Source organism: Salvelinus namaycush, chromosome 6 (assembly GCF_016432855.1).
Source record: "Salvelinus namaycush isolate Seneca chromosome 6, SaNama_1.0, whole genome shotgun sequence".
Taxonomy (NCBI): Eukaryota; Metazoa; Chordata; class Actinopteri; order Salmoniformes; family Salmonidae; genus Salvelinus; species Salvelinus namaycush.
The window spans coordinates 16,167,212-16,189,837 of NC_052312.1; the positions used below are offsets into that span (position 1 = coordinate 16,167,212).

The 22,626-nt window shown below is 39.2% G+C and overlaps 1 protein-coding gene across 1 annotated transcript in view; it reads right to left on the reverse strand.

Annotated features, from left to right (window-relative positions):
• Positions 1-22,626, reverse strand: part of LOC120048976 (phospholipid-transporting ATPase ABCA1-like) — a 301,645-nt gene that overhangs the window by 255,016 nt on the left and 24,003 nt on the right. The window contains exons 5-10 of the mRNA XM_038995238.1: positions 19,330-19,457; positions 18,249-18,446; positions 10,731-10,938; positions 9,212-9,340; positions 3,426-3,565; positions 1,696-1,812 (exon numbers count right to left, since the gene is read on the reverse strand). Of these exons, the coding sequence (XP_038851166.1) occupies positions 1,696-1,812; positions 3,426-3,565; positions 9,212-9,340; positions 10,731-10,938; positions 18,249-18,446; positions 19,330-19,457 (920 nt within the window). The remainder of the gene's footprint in view (positions 1-1,695; positions 1,813-3,425; positions 3,566-9,211; positions 9,341-10,730; positions 10,939-18,248; positions 18,447-19,329; positions 19,458-22,626) is intronic.

The window sequence follows — 22,626 nt, forward strand, 5'->3', positions numbered from 1 at the left end:
GATCTAAGTAGCATCCTCTACAGGATCGGTGTTCCCCCCCGTGGGACGGTTGAGCTAACGTAGGCTAATGTTAGTAGCATGAGGTTGTAAGTAACAAGAACATTTCCCAGGACATAGACATATCTGATATAGGCAGAAAGCTTAAATTCTTGTTAATCTAACTGCACTGTACAATTTACAGTAGCTATTACAGTGAAATAATACCATGCTATTGTTTGAGGAGAGTGCACAGTTATGAACTTGTATTAATAAACCAATTAGGCACATTCGGGCAGTCTTGATACAACATTTTGAACAGAAATGCAATGGTTCATTGAATCAGTCTAAAACGTTGCACATACACTGCTGCCATCTAGTGGCTAAAATCAAAATTGTGCCTAACCTAGAATATTACATTTTGGCCTTTCTCTTGCATTTCAAAGATGATGGTACAAAAAATACAAAAAAACGGATGTTTTTTTCTTTGTATTATCTTTTACCAGATCTAATGTGTTATATTCTCCTACATTAATTTCACATTTCCACAAACTTCAAAATGTTTCCTTTCAAATGGTAACAAGAATATGCATATCCTTGTTTCAGGTCCTGAGCTACAGGCAGTTAGATTTGGGTATATCATTTTAGGAGAAAATTGAAAAAAAGGGTCCTTAAGAGGTTGAGAGGCCAGCAGAGCACAGGTGTGTGCGTAATGCGCAAGAGACAGAAGCTATAAGTTAGAAGCATATTATGCATAAGCCATCATTAATTAGCTAAATATAGGGCTAATACTGCATTGAATGTATTACGTGAAAGAGGTAGGCTAAGACATCTATTTATAGGGCTATATATCAATTTAGAACAGGATTATCTATTTTGGATGCAATTTGATTAGAGTTCATGGAAAGAGAGAAAGACGGCAGGAGAGTGCTCGATAGCTGTTTTAAAACTGCAGCTGCAGTAAAAAAAATAGCATCTGTAAAATTAAAAACAAGGTGACCCCCGAAAGCCAGATGGAGATGGGTAAATTAGACGCGCATTCAGTCTTTATATTACTGTAGCATAGGTTATGCTGCAGCAAATGGAGGCCTCCTTGTCACAAGAAAAAAAGTTACCATAATGAGATGATAGGTCTACATGATAGGTCTACTGTGATGGACTGTCTGTACCCACCCTGAGTGTTGATTCATCATGCAGAGGCCACAGAGAAGCCAGATTTAGACGTTGCATATAATTTAACAGTTCCATTTCACGCCATGCTCTTCATATAAATAATTTATTATAATTTACCGGTTTCTCGCAGTTATTTACCCTGGGAAAAGGGAGTGGTTTTAGGCTGTAAATCCCGGTAAATCTTGGTAACCGGGTTCCCACCCTTCAACCCTAGTATACGCCCACACCACTCTGTTGGTGGGCTACGCCCACACCATCCCAACACAGTAAAGCAGATTTTTTACATTCTTAATTACAATTTTTTGGAAGGAAAACTATTTAACTCATATTGTAATTAATTATAGTTCATATTTTATAGAAATCTGGAAACACTGGATAGTTACTTTAACATTAGACATAATCACCATAAATAAGACACTGTGACACTGATGCATCTATGACAAGTCACTCAGCCTTGTCTAACATCGGATACATGTAAACCAGCTCTCCGGTGCAGTACAGTACATCAAATATCCGTGTTTCTGTTGAAGGAGTCATAAATCTTACCCGCAGTGCATTGACTTGGCGGCCACTTTGAAAGTAGTCCCAAACAAGATGTCCGAAATCCTCCCAAGCTTCCGCCAGCTCTTTTATCATGGCCAATGCATTGAATGTGCTATTTGCCTGAAACAAGATAGAGAGATGTATGGTATGGTGATTAAAACACGGAAAATGCCATATCTGTTTGTCCTCCAATTGATGGAATTTCCACTGTGCTATCTAATTTATTTTGCAGCCAGTCCGACCTTGAGAACATACTGCTTCGTACTTTCACCTAACCCCCAGGAGACTCATCTGATTCCTATACCCCCCGTTGTGACTAATGTAAACAGGGTTATTAATCCCGAGCACTGAGATGTAAACAATCGGCCTGTGCCGAGTGTAAAGACGGCCCCTATGCCAAGACCGAGCCGGTCGCTGTGAAGTCGGTGGATCCGCTAGAAGTCATTATCTCACTGGATATTCTCCACATCCAATTCCCTACAGCTTCTCGACATTTGTTTGTTTTGTTTATGCCGTTGTAAAAATGATGTTAATATCGGGAGAAACTTCATGAAAATTACATTACACTCCCCCGAGTGTGTTCTCCATCTCCTCTCCCTAGCTGTTTTTTGGAGATGGGTTCATAGCGTATATCATCACGTTTTTATTTACCAGCTATGTAAATGCCTCCTGATTTGTGGAGTGAAAATATGCAATTAGATACAATGGCAAAAGTTTTAATTGTACAAGCTACTTACATAGACACCCAAGTAATGTCACTTAACAGGTTTGTACATTTTAGAAAATATTAGGGAGTAAGTGTACTACATGAAAGTAAATGACACTCATATGAGCGTAAACGTCCATGACACTGATATGAGTGTAAACATCCATGACACTGATACGAGTGTAAACGTACATGACACTGATACGAGTGTAAACGTCCATGACTCTGAAATTAGTGTAAACGTCCATGACACTGATACGAGTGTAAACATCCATGATACTGATACGAGTGTAAACGTACATGACACTGATATGAGTGTAAACGTCCATGACACTGATACGAGTGTAAACGTCCATGACACTGATACGAGTGTAAACGTCCATGATACTGATACGAGTGTAAACGTCCATGACACTGATCCGAGTGTAAACGTACATGACTCTGAAATGAGTGTAAACGTCCATGACACTGATACGAGTGTAAACGTACATGACTCTGAAATGAGTGTAAACGTCCATGACACTGATACAAGAGTAAACGTCCATGGTACTCATACGAGTGTAAACGTCCATGACACTGATACGAGTGTAAACGTCCATGATACTGATACGAGTGTAAACGTCCATGACACTGATGCGAGTGTACATGTCCATGACACTGATACGAGTGTAAACGTCCATGACACTGAAATGAGTGTAAACGTCCATGACACTGATATGAATGTAAACGTCCATGACACTGAAATGAGAGTAAACGTCCATGACACTGATATGAATGTAAACGTCCATGACACTGAAATGAGAGTAAACGTCCATGACACTGATATGAATGTAAACGTCCATGACACTGAAATGAGTGTAAACGTCCATGACACTGATATGAGTGTTGCAGACATCAGTTTACTTTCAGTTCTCTTCACTGACTTCTATTCAAATTGACCCTAGCAGACATATTTCACTTTTATGTTTTTTTTTGCTGGTCCAGCGCCTGAACCGATGTGCATACAATGAGTTTCTCTTTTACTTACCTCTTTCACCATTAGTCGAGTGGCAGGTGTGTCAGGGGTGTAGAGGACCTTCCCTTGGATTAGGGGCCGAAACGTACTCCAGACAACACGTAGGCCAGGAGTTCCCTCAAGAGTATCAATCAATATTTTGCAGAAGGCACCTGGTGAGAGAGAATACACCTGTTGATAACTTCAAAATGGAAAAATGCGATCTGTCTGAACGAGTACGTGGGCCAAACTACTCAATACAACACAAGATAAATGAATGATATCTTGATAATAACAAACATCAAAAACATTTTATATTGGCATCACATTTTATCCATCTGTTGCCATCAAATTACCATAAAAATGCAAGTTTGTTCATCTGTTGTGTTTCAGGGTTAGAAGTCTAAAATTAATTCTCCATCCCAAATGGCACCCTATTCCCTATAGTGGACTACTTCTGACCAGCGCTCTAGTGAAAAGTATTGCACTATATAGGGAATAGGGTGCCATTTGGGACGCAATTTAGAGAAAGGACAATCTGAATGCTGAACATAATGGATGAACCACAGAGTACAATTACAAAGATCGCCAGAAATCTGCTGGCAATCACAACAAACCAGCACGTCACTGCTGAGATAATAAACAGTCATCTTAATAATAGAAGTAGCAGGCGATATGACACAACCGGTCAAGATTTAACATTTCACTATGCAGAGGATTTAATGTAATTACCACACTTCAAAGACCCCAAACGACTCCATTAATGTGTACCTAATAACACAATGTCTGGGGAGAGAGGAATGGAGCAAGATATTTGTACGGTAGTCTAGCCGAATACATAGGAGGTGGGGAGTGCTCAACACGGAGGGAGAAAACAAGTCAATATGCTCAGCTGCAGCGGGATCATTATTAATTTATCCAATCTGCCAATGTGAATACTGCTAGGTCGGTTGGAGTGCTTTGTAGGTTATGCAGAGACATAGATCTAAGGGAACAGCACAGTGACAGGTGCTGCAACCTTCATTTGTGTGTGTTTCTCTAGGGGTGTGCGCGTGTGTCTGTCCGTCTTGCTCAGCATCTCTGTGTATCTGTCTGTCTGTCTGCCAGCCTGGCTGTCCTTCTCTGATGGTGGTCTGTCCGTCCATCTGTCCTATGTGTAACTGCGTCTTTGTCTAACGGTCTGTCCTGCTCTGTGTTTCTGTCCGTCCGTCTGTCTGGGCTCAGGTGCGTATGTCTACACTTGGCTCGTCAGCTCGACCCAAAAGACTGTTCCACCTCCTCTACCACAGTGCTCTCTTCACAGCTGGCTACCTATCACGCCGTCAAAGATTTTAGTGGCCATTTGCAGTGCAGGATGTGCGATAAACGTTTGCCTTTTGCCTTGCGGCAATCCCTACTCAGGTGCTCCGGGGAGACTCTGTCAAGAGCTAATGGCCGCCCTCACTGCAGCCAGCTGTTTCCCCCGACCACACAGATGTCATTTCCTAAAACCACATTGCTTAGACAGGAAGTACACAGGGACACATGGCTTGTACCTTTCCGTCCAATAAATATTGACATCAGGATGAATCTCTTCCGCCCATTCTTATCCGTATGAATATTTATCTCCCCCAAAACTGTGACTCACCATCGTATTCTGACCAAAGGTTCCGATTTATCACACAACGGTGAGGAACTGAATCCATATTTTACACAGGGAGCTGCAGCCAAGTAATTGCTTAGAGCGTTTAGGCAGCCCCTCATCTTACCTAGCAAATTTAATCAATTTGAGTTGTACCCTGGAGAGTGGATCAACTCGGCACAGCGCAGAAACAAGACAACTCACACACACACAGTCAGTCACACACCTACCTAACTGGGCTAACACACACATCACTCACTCAGACTTCACCACTTCTCTTGTCCGCAACAAACATCTCTTGCGTCCAACATTGAAATAGAACTCTCCAGAATATGTGTCATTCAAGCAGGAATTTCTCTTACGTGAAAGACAGACAATTCCTTTTGTCACTCACACACAACACACATGCACACACACACAACACACATGCACACACACACAACACACATGCACATACACACACAATGCTCCACTGCAACTGTACTGCAACTACAATATCAATCTAATCAATATTTTACAATCCTGTCAGTTCACAGAAAGAGCCTCCCTGTACAAAACTACACCAATAAAAATACAACAGCTAAATTAATGTGTCATTCTGTATTATATAGGCTTTCAAAATCAAAAATGTCAATGGCCTACACACATTTTCTTCTACAAATTAATAGATATGTGATTCTCCAGCACAGTGGGGGTTGTAAACGATCGATCGAAAGGGCTAATCTCATTGTGGGAGAATCTTTTAAACAAAAATACTGTTTACTGCCAAGGAAAGAAGTTTATTACACTGTTATTTTCCTTAATGATGCCATTGGATGTTGCCGAATGCCATCATGAATTAATTTGGGAGGGATAACAAAACTGAGTATTTACCAAATGTCTTTTCTAGCCTTTATTGTTTCTATTTTAATATTCCTCAGAGTGCACTTGGAGCCTTGCAAATGTTTATTCCATACCCATTTACTTTACATAACAATAAAAAGAGGCAAGAAAAGCTATTAGCATGCCGGCAGAGGTGTTTGCGCTCATTTCAAATAGCTGTTGCATTGTTTTACTAATTTGTAGTGGCACCAGCACACAAATCCACTTTAGAGTGTAACTTTATTCCTGGAAAGAGTCAAGCTTATTAAAATCGTAAATCTTTTCTGTGGATCCTCAAACGAATAGGCAATTAATAGAATTGGATTGTGCAGCCCCTAATTAGTATAACTCCAAAGACATCACACTTGAGAAATTGCGATCTGTGGTAAGCAGAGGGACAAACATTTGTGTAATGAGGAACTCGGCAATGTAAATAAATAGCTTGATTTGACGGGTCAGACCCCTAATAAGGTTTTAGACTCCGTTTTTTGGGGGGTTTTCTATTGAATATTTAAAACATAGGATCTACTTGCAGTGAAGCCGCTCAACATCTACATCGCATTAGTCATCTAACAGACTCCCATCCAGAGTTACCCACAGAAGCAACTAGGGTCAACGTCCTGCACAAGGGTAAGTCGACAGATCTGCCACAAGGTCAAAAACGGGGACCCGAACCAGCGACCTGAACCAGCGACCCAGAACCAGCGACCGAAGCTCCCAACCGCCAGGCCACCAGCCTTTCAAGATCCCCCCCCCCCCCCCCCCCGCCCCAACAGTTCTCCAAGAGTTGCTCCGAAACCACCTCCCCCCACCCCCGAATATATATTTTTTTAAATAATTCCATTCCCCACCCCCAATACCCCTCATACAACTCATACTCCCTGTAGCATGGAATCGGTACATCAAAATCACTTCCCAACTAGTTTGCATTCTGTATGGCACAGCTGTCAACATCCTGGTCCTCAAATTAAACTGGTAAACTTTCCTATTTGTGCTATTTGTATTCCTCTATTCCTCTGCCAGTTTTGATCCTTTATATTGGGAAGACAAAAATCTTCTCCCGCTGACCACCGGCCTCCTCCATTTTTGGGGTCATGCTGTAATCAATTGGTTGTAATCTTGAATTGAGCAGACCTTCCCATACAATTTTGATAACTCCATGAAAGACATAACTCTACCATTCCAATTTACAATATAATTTACAAACAAAACACCCTTTTCAAACATCTTTTCCATAAATACAGGTCTTTTATCAACCAGCACATTTGAGTTCAGCCATAATATTTGTTGTACTATTTGTTGTCTTTTCAGGGGGTGAAATTGAAAATGTAGCTAGCTCTGCAATGCTTGTTTGAAAAAGAGAGATACTTTAAAAAAAGTTTTATTTTCAATTAATTAGAAAAGGAGACATGGCAATCTGCACAAAGGCAAAATGGCAATTTTTAAACAATGGATACGTCTTAGTAATCTATTTGAGAACCATTTGGATAAGTGAAGCTTTTAGAGAGAGGTTTAGTGCTTTTATATTTAATAACCGAAACCCACCCAGTTCATATTCATTATATAGATAGGCACCCATTATTTGTCTGATTATTTAAAAAACGAATAATCAGTAGTAGGCAGCGCCATAAGTAAGTGAGTAAACTAAGATATGACTAAGGAGTTAATCAGTGTAATTTTTCCATAAAAAGACAGCTATTTACCTCTGGTAAAATGGTTGCAGGATCTTGTCTATTTTTACAAGTGTTCTAATGAAATTCATTGTGGAGAGCTCATTTATATATTATGAGATATGAATACCATGTATATCTACTTCACCGTCAGCCCATTTTATAGGTAAACTGCAGGGTAATGTAAAAGCTATATTTTTTAAGATCCAATACATAATATTGTACACTTATGTTAATTACGTTTTAGCCCAGAGAGTCCAGAAAAGTTATGTAGACCTTCAATGAGACATTGCAGGGGTCTATCTTGTGGACTTAATATAAAACTTGAGTCATCGGCATACATGGACACCTTTGTTTTTAAGCCTTGGATTTCTAATCCTCTAATGTTATTTGATCTGATTTTAATAGCTAGCATTTTGATGGCCTTAACGAATAGATATGGTGACAGCGGACACCCTTGTTAAACTCCTCTTGACAATTCAAAACTCTCTGAGGAGTAGCTGCTATTTACTATTTTACACTTGGGGTTGAGATACATTACTTTTACCCATTTTATAAGAGAATCACCGAAATTAAAAAAATCAAGGCATTTAGAAATAAAATCCAGCCTTACTTTATCAAAGGCCTTTTCAATATCCACTATAAATACCAGGTCTGGCTTCTTAGATGTCTCATGTTGTTCTATTATTCATAGTAGTTGTCGTATATTCTCTCCAATGTATCGTCCATGTAAAAAACCTGTCTAATCAGGATGAACAATATCTGGTAAAACCTTTTAATTCTGAGTGCTATCCATTTCGCTAGTATTTTTGCATTACAGCATTGAAGTATAAGAGGCCTCCAGTTTTTTAGATAGACTTGATCTTTATATTTGCCATCTGGGTCTTGTGAATAATAGTGAAATCAGACCTTCTTGCCAAACTACCATTTCTATAGTAGTAGAGTAGTTAAAACAAGCTAACAATGGAGCTTTGAGTATATCAAAAAAGGCTTGATATACTGTATCTCTACCGGAATGCCATCAAGCCCTGGGGTTTTTCCAGACCGAAAAGATTTAATAGCCTCAAAAAGTTATTCCTCTGTAATTTGGCATTCGCACTGATCTTTCTGTACACTTGTTAATTAAAAAATGTTTTGGGGGGGGAAGAATTCCTTACAGTAATTGTCATGCAGAGGGTGAGGATGAGACGGAAAAGAGAACATCCGCTTAAAATATTTAGCTTCCTCTTTTAAAATATAATTTAGAGAATCATAAATGACTCCATCTTTAGTAACGAGTTTCTTACTTAATAATTTTTGGTAGCGTTCTTGTGTTGAAGATTCGGGAAGAATTTTTCTCCATATTCCATCCAGTTTGTAATAGACTACATTAGATTGTTCTTGAATCTTGAATCACTTCTTTTTGTTTTTCCTTTAGCATATTTTGGATCTCTGTAATTGTAACGTGTACGCTGGGAATCGGGAAGCAAGTACAGGGAGTGGCTTTAATAATAAATAACACAGGGAAAAAACTAGAAACACGAATAGCGTATAGACATGAAACACTGAAACAGAAACAATAACGACTAGGGAAAGAACCAAAGGGAGTGACATATATAGGGAAGGTAATCAGGCAGGTGTGCGTAATAGCGCACAGAGAGGGAGTATACGTGACAGTATCCCCTCACTGATGCGTGGCTCCGGCCGCAGGACGCCGACCAGAAGGACGATCCCGGGGACCAGGAGCGGGCCAGCCGCCTTTGCCGAGGCGCGGGAACCCGTCGAGGCAGCTGAGGCATGGGAGCCCGATGAGCCAGCTGAGGCAGGTGACGGAGTCCATGTGAATCTGATGAGGTGCTGGTGCGCGTAACAATGTTGACAGGTGTGTGTAATAATGAGCAGTCTGGTGACCTCAAGCGCTGTATACGTGACAGTAGTATCGTTTTTATTGCTAACTACCTGTACTATTAGTTTATGTATTTCCCTTGTTAGTCTTTTCTCTTTGGACAGAAACTGCTTTTTTATTATTGATGAATTTTGAATTGAATGACCTCTGACTCTCTGGGTTTTTAGTTTGGCATCTTCTGACCTTAAAAAACTTTGACTCTCTGAATAAATCAATAAACAGAACAGACAAGGGCTCTGCTGCATTTTAAAGCATGACCATTTGTTGGAAAACAGAAACCCAAGAAACGGGCTACATATTTATTTCATGTCGTTGGGATTAGCAACCGCATGTGTATGCCTAGCAGGTAACTGTTGTACTAAATGGATATGTTGTCATTGGAGGAAGCCTATTGCAGCCTATTTTTTGAACAAATCATCAGTGTTCACAGGAATTATACACATTCCACTTGACAAATGTGACCTTTGAAGCATTCATGAATTTCATTTCTGAACATGGTTCAGTGCCATGTCTGTGCTGTGTATACGTACTGTACATTACACAACATGGCTAGCTGTTTGACAGAACAACTGATCGAAGAACCCTTTTCACAATAATAATACGCTACTTCAAGGATACGTCAAGGATACTACTTTAAGAATCAATGGATCTACAATATATAATTATTTCAAAATGTTCAAAAACGTCTATAAATATCACAATTGCCATATGTGTTTCCACATGAACGGTTGAACAACAAAATTCATTTACAGTAAAATATAATTTACTGTTAAGGACTAACATTGTTAAGGAACATTGAGGGAAAGTTTTGTGCACCCTGATACAAACATTGTATGAAGGTCATCAACTATTTTGTGTTTTGGGAACCTATTTTTTGTATTGTTCCCACAAAAAAAATATGTTCTGTTAACATCAGAGGAATGTTTTTTGCACCCTAATACAAACATTGTATAATTTACTACACAACTGGACAGATGTTGTGTTATTATAACTTTTGGAGGGAAGGTTTCTCACACCTTTACCACAATTTAATTAAATGTTCTGGGAACTTTCACAGAACCAATTTTGGCTTACTGGGAGGTGATTATATGACAATACAATATGCTGTATCAAATAAAAATATAAGAACCATTTAGTGTCACAAATATATACAATTTTGTGTCTGCTTCATAGTGTGTCATCCGGTAGAGAACAACACCAAAACTGTTACCTTGAATGACAGTACTTGTTTTCTAAAATATCAACAATTGAAGTCAGTATTTTGATAGGTCATGTTATTGTGAACTATTAACAATACTTACTGGAACTGCGGTTCCTGGCATCAGGTAATTCACTGTTTTCTGTGTCATTCTTCATCAGTCCAGAAGCAGAGAAATTCATGGTGGTATTTGTGGAGTTGGAGTCTGGAGATTTGCCACATAGTAGCATGTTCAGACTACCAAACGCATCCGCTTTGAAATCCAGCGTGTTAGCGGACTTGAACAACATTGAGTTCTGCAACTTGTTCATCTGTATTGGTGAAGGGTGTTATTACAACAACAAATTATCAGAAAATGGCAGTGTAGTACTTCATTTATTGACTTCAAGACAACAAATTGATATGATTCTATCCATTATGATGCAATTGCTCAATAGACTTGTCTTTATATTTCCATTATTGTTATTGGTTACAGTGAGTCATATAGGGGTTACTGGGTAACACATACTGAATGTTATTAGATTTCCATGTAGGCCCACTATCCTTTCAGATGGTAAATAACTACCACACCAACCTCATCAATCACATGTAATGCATCTTCTGTAGTTCTCCCCACTAATCCAAATGTCTCTGCCGGATTCACATCCAAAGGTAGCTAAATGAGGGAAAAAGAATTTGATTTAGCAAATGTTGTTGAGTAATATCCAATACATAATGCGTATTTGTTTGTAACAGGCTTAAAGGTATTAAAGGGGAAGTTCAGTATTTTACAACTTAATGTAAGATGTATGGGTCCTCAATCTGAATTAAACTGTTGCCCATAACTCCCATCGCTTTTAGCTTACAAGTTAGCTGATGTTTGTAGTGGGTGTTTAAAACCATGGACTACAGTTTATTGTAGCCAATAGACTACTTTCAGAGTTTTAACATTGTAGTTGTAAAATACTGAACTTCCCCTTTTAGCTAACACCTCAAATGTTACATCAAACACCTCAGGTGTTTGCAATAAAAGTGGCCGACAGAGAGTATTTCTGTATTTCATTGTTCAGGTGCATGTCCTCTGAGTTTAAAACAATGGTTGCTTGAGGACAAACAACACTATATTAAGTATAGTAACTGTTACATTGGAGAGAAAAAAACTAGACACGGCATTTTTCCAATAGTGCTCTCCATCAAAATGTGTTAACTTAGTTCAAACATGGCCCAGAACAATATCTTCCCCAACAGTGCAATGATCGCTTTAAGTGGTTTTTACTGAAATGGTAGGAATATGATTCATATCCATACCATGTATCTGATGGCTAGAGCACAATGGCCCAAGGCAGCCCAGCCACTGTACATGTCCTTAAACACTATCATTTCCATGTGTCAGGAGTATGTTGACATGAGTCCCTGGTGACCTTCACTGAGAAAAACACATCTCAAATCGAGAGAGAGAGAATCTTAATCCCCCTGTTGTGTTTATGAAAAGTATAAGCCACAGAGTGTTTACGAATTCAAGGAAGTGTCACTCGAATCCCAGTTTATCCCGGCAATTGAGGCAGCCCTTATTGAGTTTTGAGCACATTCATTTTGGTTCAATTTTACCCTCGGCAGCAACACACAGGGAAGCTAAGACACGCTGATTGGAAAAGCATGGGCATCTCACGCAGGAAATTTTGGGTGAAACAGCTTGAAATCACAGCTAAGTAGTCAATGGGCAGAGCGAGAGGTCTTGGGCTGTATCGTATTAAAGGCTTTAAAAGTAGTCCCATGGCACAAGGCAATAACTCAGAGCCATTTGGTAAGCTGTATGATGTTACAGTCTTTATTTTCCGCATTATGTGTCATTTTTCAGTTGTGTTTCCAAAGGAGGCAAGAGCATGGAATGGGGTTACAAAAATAGAACACTAATTTCATCGTGGACTAAAGAAACTACACAGGTTAGTAAGGCAGTGACCTTACTAGATTTAATGGGTACTGTAACTTCTTAATTAAGGAATGCCCAAAAATGACCCCCTCAGATTTGTGTTGTTTCAGAGTTCATAAAACCCAAGCAGCCCATTATGTTACTGAAAATATATACAGTACCAGTCAAAAGTTTGGACACACCTACTCATTCCAGGGTTTTCTTAATTGTTACTATTTTCTACATTGTAGAATAATAGTGAAGACATCACAACTACGAAATAACACATATGGAATCATGTAGTAACCAAAAAAAGGTGTTAAACAAATCAAAATATATTTTATATTTGAGATTCTTCAAAGTAGCCACCCTTTGCCTTGATGACAGCTTTGTACACTCTTGGCATTATTTATATATATTTATATTACTGTCACAAAATGAGTCAGGGACAAAAACAAATGTTCCTGTGTAATTCCATGTACTTTCAAATCATATAAAAAGTAATAACACTGGTTATTATTATATGTTTATCCTGGGATAAGTGCTATGTAGCTTGTAGTGTTTACACGGTACACCAAAACGTCTGTCTAGAACATAGTTCGGTACTAGAATTGTTTTTACTTTGGGTACTTCTGTGTGTCTCACGTCATATATGGATTGAGAGCATTGAGTCTGTCTAGTATTTTGTCTGAATCTTCTCAGTAGGCAGTAGTAACAAAGTTTATGGATATACTGACAAGATACATGTCTCTCCGCCCTAACAATAGGAGTCGTTGTCCACAAAGCGGCATGGCAGACTTTCTAGCTCCCGCCTATCCTTTCTTTGGATTGGTGGATACATTTCGTTATTGTAATATTTTGTAGAAAATTTGGTAAAGGTTGTTGACGTCAACTGCCTGTTTTAAATGGAGAGAGATGCTATGATACTAGCCTCACGCCATGAATATGCATAGCCGGCAGCATGGCTTCTAACGAAAACATCATACCTCTACGCCCGCAGCTTGTTGACAAAACTGTCTGCAGAAGCGAACTATGGGAATACTTTGATTACAGAGGAGTTGAGGACCAGCCCACCGAAACTACTAAGCAAAATGTGACCAAAGCAGTGCAGCGCAAGGGAGATTTAGTTCCAAAATGACATAAATGACACATTTTACACGTTAGATTTGCATTGTAACGTTGTAATTATTTGACCAATTTTGTATTATTTTTGAGTGACAAAGACATCAACATATATTCAGCATGACATTCATGTTAGTATTATAATATGATTACACAACCCAAAGTAATGTGAAATGCACTGATAACTTGACAGCAATATACAGTATTTAGACTACTTCACGTTTGTCTAAGCTTGCTAGCAGTAGCCACTAGCCAGCCAGCAGGGTTGTCACTAGTTACCACAGCCACAAAGTCATAAACCCCGCCTATTTCTATAATTTATTTTCTTAAAAAGTGATTTTATACCTAACCTTAACCACACCGCTAACCTTATACCTAATCCTAACCTTAATTTAAGACAAAAAAGCTACTTTTATGAATCATAGATGAGCAAATTAACCCAGATATGTATTAAATTACATTTTAAAACAGTTTAGATGTAATTGTTTAAAAAAAGTATCCGATATGGTTTCGCATCTGGAAAATGTAAGGTATTCTTCTGTTATTTAATATGGTGTTTTATTTTTGCAAGAAATTTAATATAGAATAGAAGATATTCCATTTATTTTTATTTGTTCTACCAGTTATCAACATATTGTTAAATGTAAAAAGAATCAAAATAAGCCCAGTGGTTATTCTGTGTCTTTAACTAATACATTGTTTTATTTTGCTGTGGTATCGTTTTGTTATCGAATATCATTTTGGTATTGAGTATCGTTTCGGTATCATGATACTAAACCTGGAATTGGTTTTGAAGTAAAACATCTGTTATCATAACAACACTACTAGTTTGTAAGATGTTAAATTATATTTATTCTGTTGATGCCATTGACGTAATGTATTGTACTTGTTCCAACAGCCATCAGTGCTCAGGCAACAAGTAGCCTTGCAGTTAGAGCGTTGGGCCATTAACCGAAAGGTTGCTTGTTCGAATACCCAAGCCGTCTACGTGAAAATCTGTCAATGTGCCCTTGAGCAAAGCACTTAACCTTATTTTGCTCCAGGGGCACTGTACTGCTATGGCTGACCCTGTAAAACTTCACATATCTGTTGTATGCGTTTTAATCACTGTATGTATTCTACACTGGGGACAAATCCTATTTGCCCTATGGGGATCAATAAAGTTTTTTAAATTCAATTAATTTAAGATAAAAACATCTTATTTTCATACATCTCTAACCTATTGTGCACCTTGACCATTGTATGACAGAAGTAGAGAGCACCAGTTACTTACTGTCCAACACCTCCTATGACCTCACTATCTATCGTGCTCTGTGCTAAGCTGCAACAAATGTCCAAATCACCCACTACCACTCAACTCTGTCTCGATAAACCCTGTCTCTTTTTTTCTTTCTTAAGTCCCTTTCTTTATGTTGTTGTTATCAACACTTTTCTGCAACTCCCATCTCTCTGAGTGTGAAAGAATGTTTTTCCCGCTCCATTTTGCTCGGAGCTTGTCTGGCTTTCTTGTCTATGACTGAAAATGCCTCCGGGCTTAAGTTGCTCAAATGGCTTTTTTTCGCCTGTGTACTTCTTGCCTTATCATTTATTTATTGCTTTTGCTGTCCCATACACTTTCTCTCAAAGATAAACTTGTGCACTCTTTTGTAGCCTCTACTGGAAATAATGTTTAAATGAAATCAAGAAAATATCAATTTTTATTCAAACAAATTGAATTGCTTTTACTTTACTACGGCCACTGGAGACCATGATAGGAGAAGCATAGAGAACAAACTTCAATTAAAGAGGTTATGCAAACATTTTTGAGCCAAAAAGGGTCCCTTAAATGGACAGATACAGTGCATTCGGAAAGTTTTCAGACCCCTTCCCTTTTTCCACATTATGTTACGTTATAGCCTTATTCTAAAATGGATTACATAAAACAAATCATTGTCAATCTAAACACAATACCCCATAACGACAAAACAAAAACAGGTTTCTAGACATTTTTACAAATGTATTAATGTAAACTGAGATATATTATTTACATAAGTATTCAGACCCTTTGCTATGAGACATGAATTTGAGCTCAGGTGCATACTGTTTCCATTGATCGTCCTTGAGATGTTTCTAAAACTTGATTGGAATCCACCTGTGGTAAAATCAATTGATTGGACATGACTTGGAAAGGCACACACCTGTCTATATAAGGTCCCACAGATGACAGTGCATGTCAGAGAAAAAAAACAAGCCATGAGTTTGAAGGAATTGTCTGTAGCGCTCTGAGACAGGATTGTGTTGAGGCACAGATCTGGGAAAGGGTACCAAAAAATTTCTGCAGCATTGAAGGTCACCAAGAACACATTGGCCTCCATCATTCTTAAATGAAAGAAGTTTGGAACCACCAAGACTCTTCCTAGAGCTGGCCTCCCAGCCAAACTGTGCAATCGGGGGAGAAGGGCCTTGGTCAGGGAGGTGACCAAGAACCCGATGGTCACTCTGACAGAGCTCCAGAGTTCCTCTGTGGAGATGGGAGGACCTTCCAGAAGGACAACCAGCACTCTGCAGCACTCCACCAATCAGGCCTTTATGGTAGAGTGGCCAGATGGAAGCCACTCCTCAGTAAAAGGCACATGACAGACCGCTTAGAGTTTTCTAAAAGCCACCTAAAGGACTCTCAGACCATGATAAACAAGATTCTTTGGTCTGATGAAACCAAGATTGAACTCTTTGGTCTGATTGCCAAGCGTCATGTCAGGACGAAACCTGGCACCAACCCTACGGTGATAAATGGTGGTGGCAGTATCATGCTGTGGGGATGTTTTTCAGCGGTAGGGACTGGGAGACTAGTCAGGATTGAGGGAAAGATTTACGGAACTAAGTACAGAGAGATCCTTCATAAAAACATCTCCAGAGCCCTCAGGAACTCAGACTGGGGAGAAGGTTCACCTTCCAACAGGACAACGACCCTAAGCACACAGCCAAGATAACGCATGAGTGGCTTCGGGACAAGCCTCTGAATGTTCTTGAGTGGCCCAGCCAGAGCCCAGACTTGAACCCGATTGAACATCTCTGGAGAGATCTGAAAATAGCTGTGCAGTGACGCTCCCTATCCAACCTGACAGAGCTTTAGAGGATATGCAGAGAAGAATGGGAGAAACTCCCCAAATACAGGTGTGCCAAGCTTGTAGCGTCATACCCAAGAAGACTTAAGGCTGTAATCGCTGCCAAAGGTGAGTCAACAAAGTTCTGAGTAAAGGGTCTGAATACTTACGTAAATGTGTTATTTTTTTACATTTGGCAAAAATGTCTAAAAACCTGTTTTTGCTTTGTCATTTTGGGGTTTGTGTGAAGATTGATGAGGGAAAAACTGATATAATAAATTTTTGAATTTGGCTACATAACGTAACAAAATGTGGAAAAAGTCAAGGGCTTGCCGAATACACTGTATTTTGCCCAGAATTTACCTCATTTGACTAAAAGGGATACAACTCCCAACGCCCATGAGCAAAAGCATATTGTTAGCCGAAAACAAAGTATTGTGTGGTTCCATGAGTTTAGTAAATTAACTTCCATACAGCCTCTTTAACAGAGCAAAAAGCTCAGGCTTAGGGAAAATCTCTCACCTTGGGTTTATTCAAACATACTTTTCCCCTACAGCCGTCTAAACCATTATACCACCATGCCAACATATTGAGACAGATACACTCTCACATATTTCAAAGGTGCAATAAACAACGCAGGTTAAGATGGTGAATGCCTTGGACAGTTTTGACCTTAGGATGCTCTGTTCGATGCAAGATTGAAAAAGTGAACTCACGCATTGGAGACAGAGATACAAGATTCAGTAACGAAAATACTCCAGAGAAAATGATCTAGAATATAAACCTAAATGATTGCCGACTCCACACTATTGTATAATATTGTATATATCCAATGTAATGCACTGTTGAGGCCCTTTGGTTTACTACGAGCTAAAAGGAATAAGTAAGTAAGTCCAATTTAATTTCTTTGCTTCTTAGAAACTATGCAGCTCAATAGAACTAAAATATGTATTATTATGCAGCAGTATTAAGTTGAGTGTTATAGCTGCACAGGATATGCCTGCAATTTGACAGTAACAAGCTCCAATTGACTACAGCCTAGGAACTCCTGATTTAGTCTTAATATTTGTTCCCTACTTGGTGACATGTGGATGTCTTGGACCGAAAATAGCCACTAATTGCGAATCACCAATATGCCACATGCCACAACCATCAGGCAGTGACTAACATAGATTTCAAACAATTAAGATCCAAAAGAGAGAAAAGGTCAGTGAAATACAATGCTGCATCATTACATGCACTGTATGTCACAGTGAAACAAACAATACAATTGAAGATGGAATCTGCATTAGGGGAAACAGCGGCACTGTCCGACCCAGCATCTTCGTTATTGCATCGAGCAGTGTGGGTATTCTGCTGTTCTATCGCGTGTGCAATGATGTCAGAGAAAAAAAACTATGTTAATTGTTTGCTGTAACTTCTTTGTTGTTGTAATATCCCAAACGAACGTGGCCGTTTCACCATTAAGGATTCCAGGTTTAAGGTCAATTGACAGCATTCAGTTGCAAGCCTAATTCCAATTACTTACATTGGTGAGTATCTTCCTTGTATCCAGGTTTTGTAGGAAAACTTCCTTGGCTCGTCTCATCTTTTGTGCTGGGAGGGAGCAGCTGACATTCTGAAAGGCCTCCTTGTCAGACACGCTGGTGAATTCCACATATCTATCAAGAGTTGTTCCATTGCAGAGGGTGGTTCTCAGGTCGTCTTGCCTTGAAATGCCCATCATCTGGTTAAAGGATATGATGAGTGTCAGAAGTGAAAGAAACCTATCTGATTCAGTTTTCTACTTTAATTTTGTACTTTGCACATATGCAGATGAGCAGACACAGACACAGACAACACACACACACTAACCCCGGCCCACGCACACATTAGACAGTGAGTGGAGGAGGTGGTGATCTCCTAATCATTGTGCATTCTATCTGAACACCCTTTTCAGTGAATTGTGTACTGCCTGGCACACGTAATTGTCTTCCTCCATGTCATCTGATATCAGTTGGAACAGCGTATCAATTGGGAACATCTGAATGGGTCGCTCATAGATCACACTTACAGTATAGCTTTATTTCACCCAAACACAAAGGTCTCAGCCAGGTAGAGCAGTGATCCTCAATCAACTACTGGGGGACCGCCAAGTATTCACACTTGGGAACCCCTAAGGCTAACACACCTGATTTTAAAATTAGTTGAACCAGGTGTGTTAATGCTGGGCTTGAACAAAGATGAAAATGATGTCCTTGCAATACATTCAGTGATATGTTCAATCATTTTGGGAGGTAGGTAGTAGCCTAGAGGTTGGAGAGGTCCCTGGTTTGAATCAACAGCTGAGTACTAAAAGAAGTGCAGGACTGCTCGTCTCTTATCCCAACTACAATCTCCAACCATTTTGCTCTTGAACAAGACATTTGGCACTAGCGCCACTGCACCCTGGCTGAAAAGTCTGTGTTCGTGTGTTGTGTGGGCGAGGTGTTTATTAAGAGAAAAGCAGACAAATAAAGTCGTGTTGTGTTTGTTAAGAGTGCAATGTTGTTTCCGGACCTTTCTGCACATCTTTTGCACGCAGTACTATGACGTGAAAAAAATGTGTGCGTGGCGTTATGCCCACTCACCTCATTCCGTTGAATATTTGAGTTCATCAGACTGTTGACTACTGTCAATGGCATGGACAAGTTCTTCTTCAGATATGCGGTGAACATTTCATTGTCATTTAGGATACTTCTCAGAGGAATGGGCTGACCTTAAACAGGAAGGGAGAGAAGAGAACAAGTTGTGCTTTCGCGTTAGAATGGATCTGGGGTGAAACCTATTTTTGAGGGAGCTGTATCATTTCTTTGGAAGACGGAATGTAATATACTCCCTAAAAGTGTCAAACATCAAAGATTGGGAGATATTTCTGAAAGAGGTGATGTTCCTTTCTCATGTTGTTGTTGACAGCATTAGGTGTAGCATTTCCCAGAGTGCTTTGCTTTGATTCGTTTTTTTGTTTCCTCATCACTTTGGAGGGCATTGGGTCATAAACTACTGATGAATCAGAATTTAAATTGTATTGTATTCTCCAAGTGAATGTTGCAATAAAATGTGGATAAGAGCGAGGGAGGGTCGAACAGTGGAATTGTTTTAGTGAGAGCTCGCACATCGTTGCTAAACGTGTATCAGTCAGTTAAGTAGCCATTTTGTGCTGATGATAATAATAAATTACATTTCTATTGCACTTTTCATAACAATCTCAACGTGCTTCAAAAGCAAAACAGTACAAGCAGTACATCATCATGAGTAGCCTACCTATAGTTAGGTCAACCAATACATCATCATGAGTAGCCTAGCTTTAGTAAGGTCAACCAATAGAGGCCAAGTCTTTGAGTGCATGCATCCTCCAAAGATGGAGAGGGACAGTTCAGAGGAAGGGGGTCAGGGAGATGGTTGATAAAGACGGAGTCTGGTGACGATCATGTAGAGGGCTACTCTGGGAACCAGCCTGAGTCGTGTAGCTACTGGACTTCTCCTCCTCCAGAATGTATGGTACCCACTTGGGTGATGCCTCAGCAGCTCTGGGAGCCAGAAAGCTCACCACACACAGTTCAGAGTAGGAGCCAGCTGTCCTCATTACGAGCCCAAGCTTCAAACGACTCTTCAATTTATGTTTTCAAAAGACCAGGAACCAGAAGCCAGGTGATACAAAAAAGCTGGTAGAGTGTCCAGATGCATCATTCAAACAAAAACAATTAGCCAGCTAGCTATATATTCCCACTGATAGTCATGATCGCAGCGACAAAATCAAAACCAATCGACTGTTGAATGCTAACCTCCCCACTTTGAATGAGAATGTAAGGGTACAGATCACAAGCTAAATACATCCCAGTACTAGTTTCCTGTACAATGGTTAGCTACTAGGCTACATGGTTCGGTTAAGTATTCTAGAGTAAATAAATAGAACATAACGAAATCTGTTATGGTACTAATTTCATGAGTATCAATATTGGTGGATATGCTAAGGACTTCTTAACTTAAACCACAGGTAGAGCTACTCTTACTATCAATATATTTCGTAATAATACTGTACTCTTACTAATAATATCATCTTACTAACACTATGACCTTACTAATACAATACTATTACTAATACTATACTATCACTATCACTATACTCTTACTACCATTATACTCTTACTATCACGACACTCTTACTATCACTACAATATTACTATAACTACACGCTTACTAGCACTACATTCTTACTATCAAAATACTCTTGCAGTCACTATAATCGTACTAATAATACACTGTTACTAATACTACACTCTTACTATCACTACACTCTTACTAATACTACACCATTGCTATCAATACAATCTTACTAATACTATACTCTTACTATCACTATACTCTTACTAATACTACACTATTACCAATATTACGCTCGTGCTCTCACTATACTCCTACCAGCGCTATACTATTACCAGTACTATACTCTTACTGATACTCTTGCTAATACTATACTATTACTGTCACTATACCCGTACTGGTACTATAATCTTACTAGTACTATACTCATCATATCACTATACTCTTGGTGTCACTATACTCTTACTATCACTATAGTCATATTATCACTATACTCATACTAATACTATACTCTTGCCAATACTATACTCGTGTCAATACCGTGCTCTTACTAATGCTATACTCTTACTAATACTATACTATTAATATCACTATAATCTTAATATCACTACACTCTTACTAATACTATAATCGTACCAATACTATACTCTTACCAATACTATACTCTTAATAATGCTATACTCTTACCAGTACTATACTCCTACTATCAATATGCTCGCACCAATACTATACACGTACTAGTACTATACTCTTAATAATGCTATACGTATACTAATCTTATATACATACTAATACTATACTCATACTACCATTATCTCTTGCCAATACTATACTTATGCTGCCACTATACTCATACTGATGCTATACACTTGCTAATACTATAACCATACTACCACTCTACTCTTGCTAATACTATACTCATACTACCACTATGCTCTTACAAATACTATACTATTGCCAATAGTATACCTCTGTCATTATCATTGTAACACCACCAATCAGGTAGGACAACATTACGCTAACATGTCAAAACCAAAAACATGCTCTCGCCTCCGACTGAACTTGGTTGCCGGACGAGATTGGAGTCCCCACCCTAACACATTTAATCATCTCCGGTGAGAAGCACAATACAGTCACATTTGCCATCCCTATCCCTTTGATATCCCTCTGCTTCTTGCTAGCGTTAATGACCTTTCGCCATCTCGCCTCAGACAGCGTATCCCATTAATTAAGCTGTGGCATAGATCTCTGATGGATTTAATCTTGTATATTACAAGCCCGCGACCCCAAAATGCAAATGTGGTTTTCAGTGTGGTGTTTGTGCGAGGCTCAACAATGGCCAAGCCCCCTTTTGCCTATTTGCAAATTAGGTGCCTTATGAAAATCTGAATATCCTCAGGCTAAATGAGCCAAATGCAAAGTAACAACTTATAAAGATAAACGATCTGCCACTCCACACAGAAAATTGGATCATAAATAATCAGTTGTCATTGTTTTTCAAGGGATGTTGGAGAATAACAAATCGTGAATGGGCTACTCTCGTTGATAGAGGACCTTGGTCAAATCCATGGCGAAGTGATTGTCAGTCTGGTAAAGTATTATACTGTTCCAATTACTGCTGAACCAGTAATTGGACAAGCTGTAAAAGCTTTATTATTCATGATTTTTTCAGGGTTTGGTTTAAGACTTAGTTTTAAACAGTGGGTACAGGATCAGTTGAGTTTGTGTGCCAAAGTAGATCACCACTCCAAGGGGCTCATGATTTTCCAGGGTCCTAAAAAAAG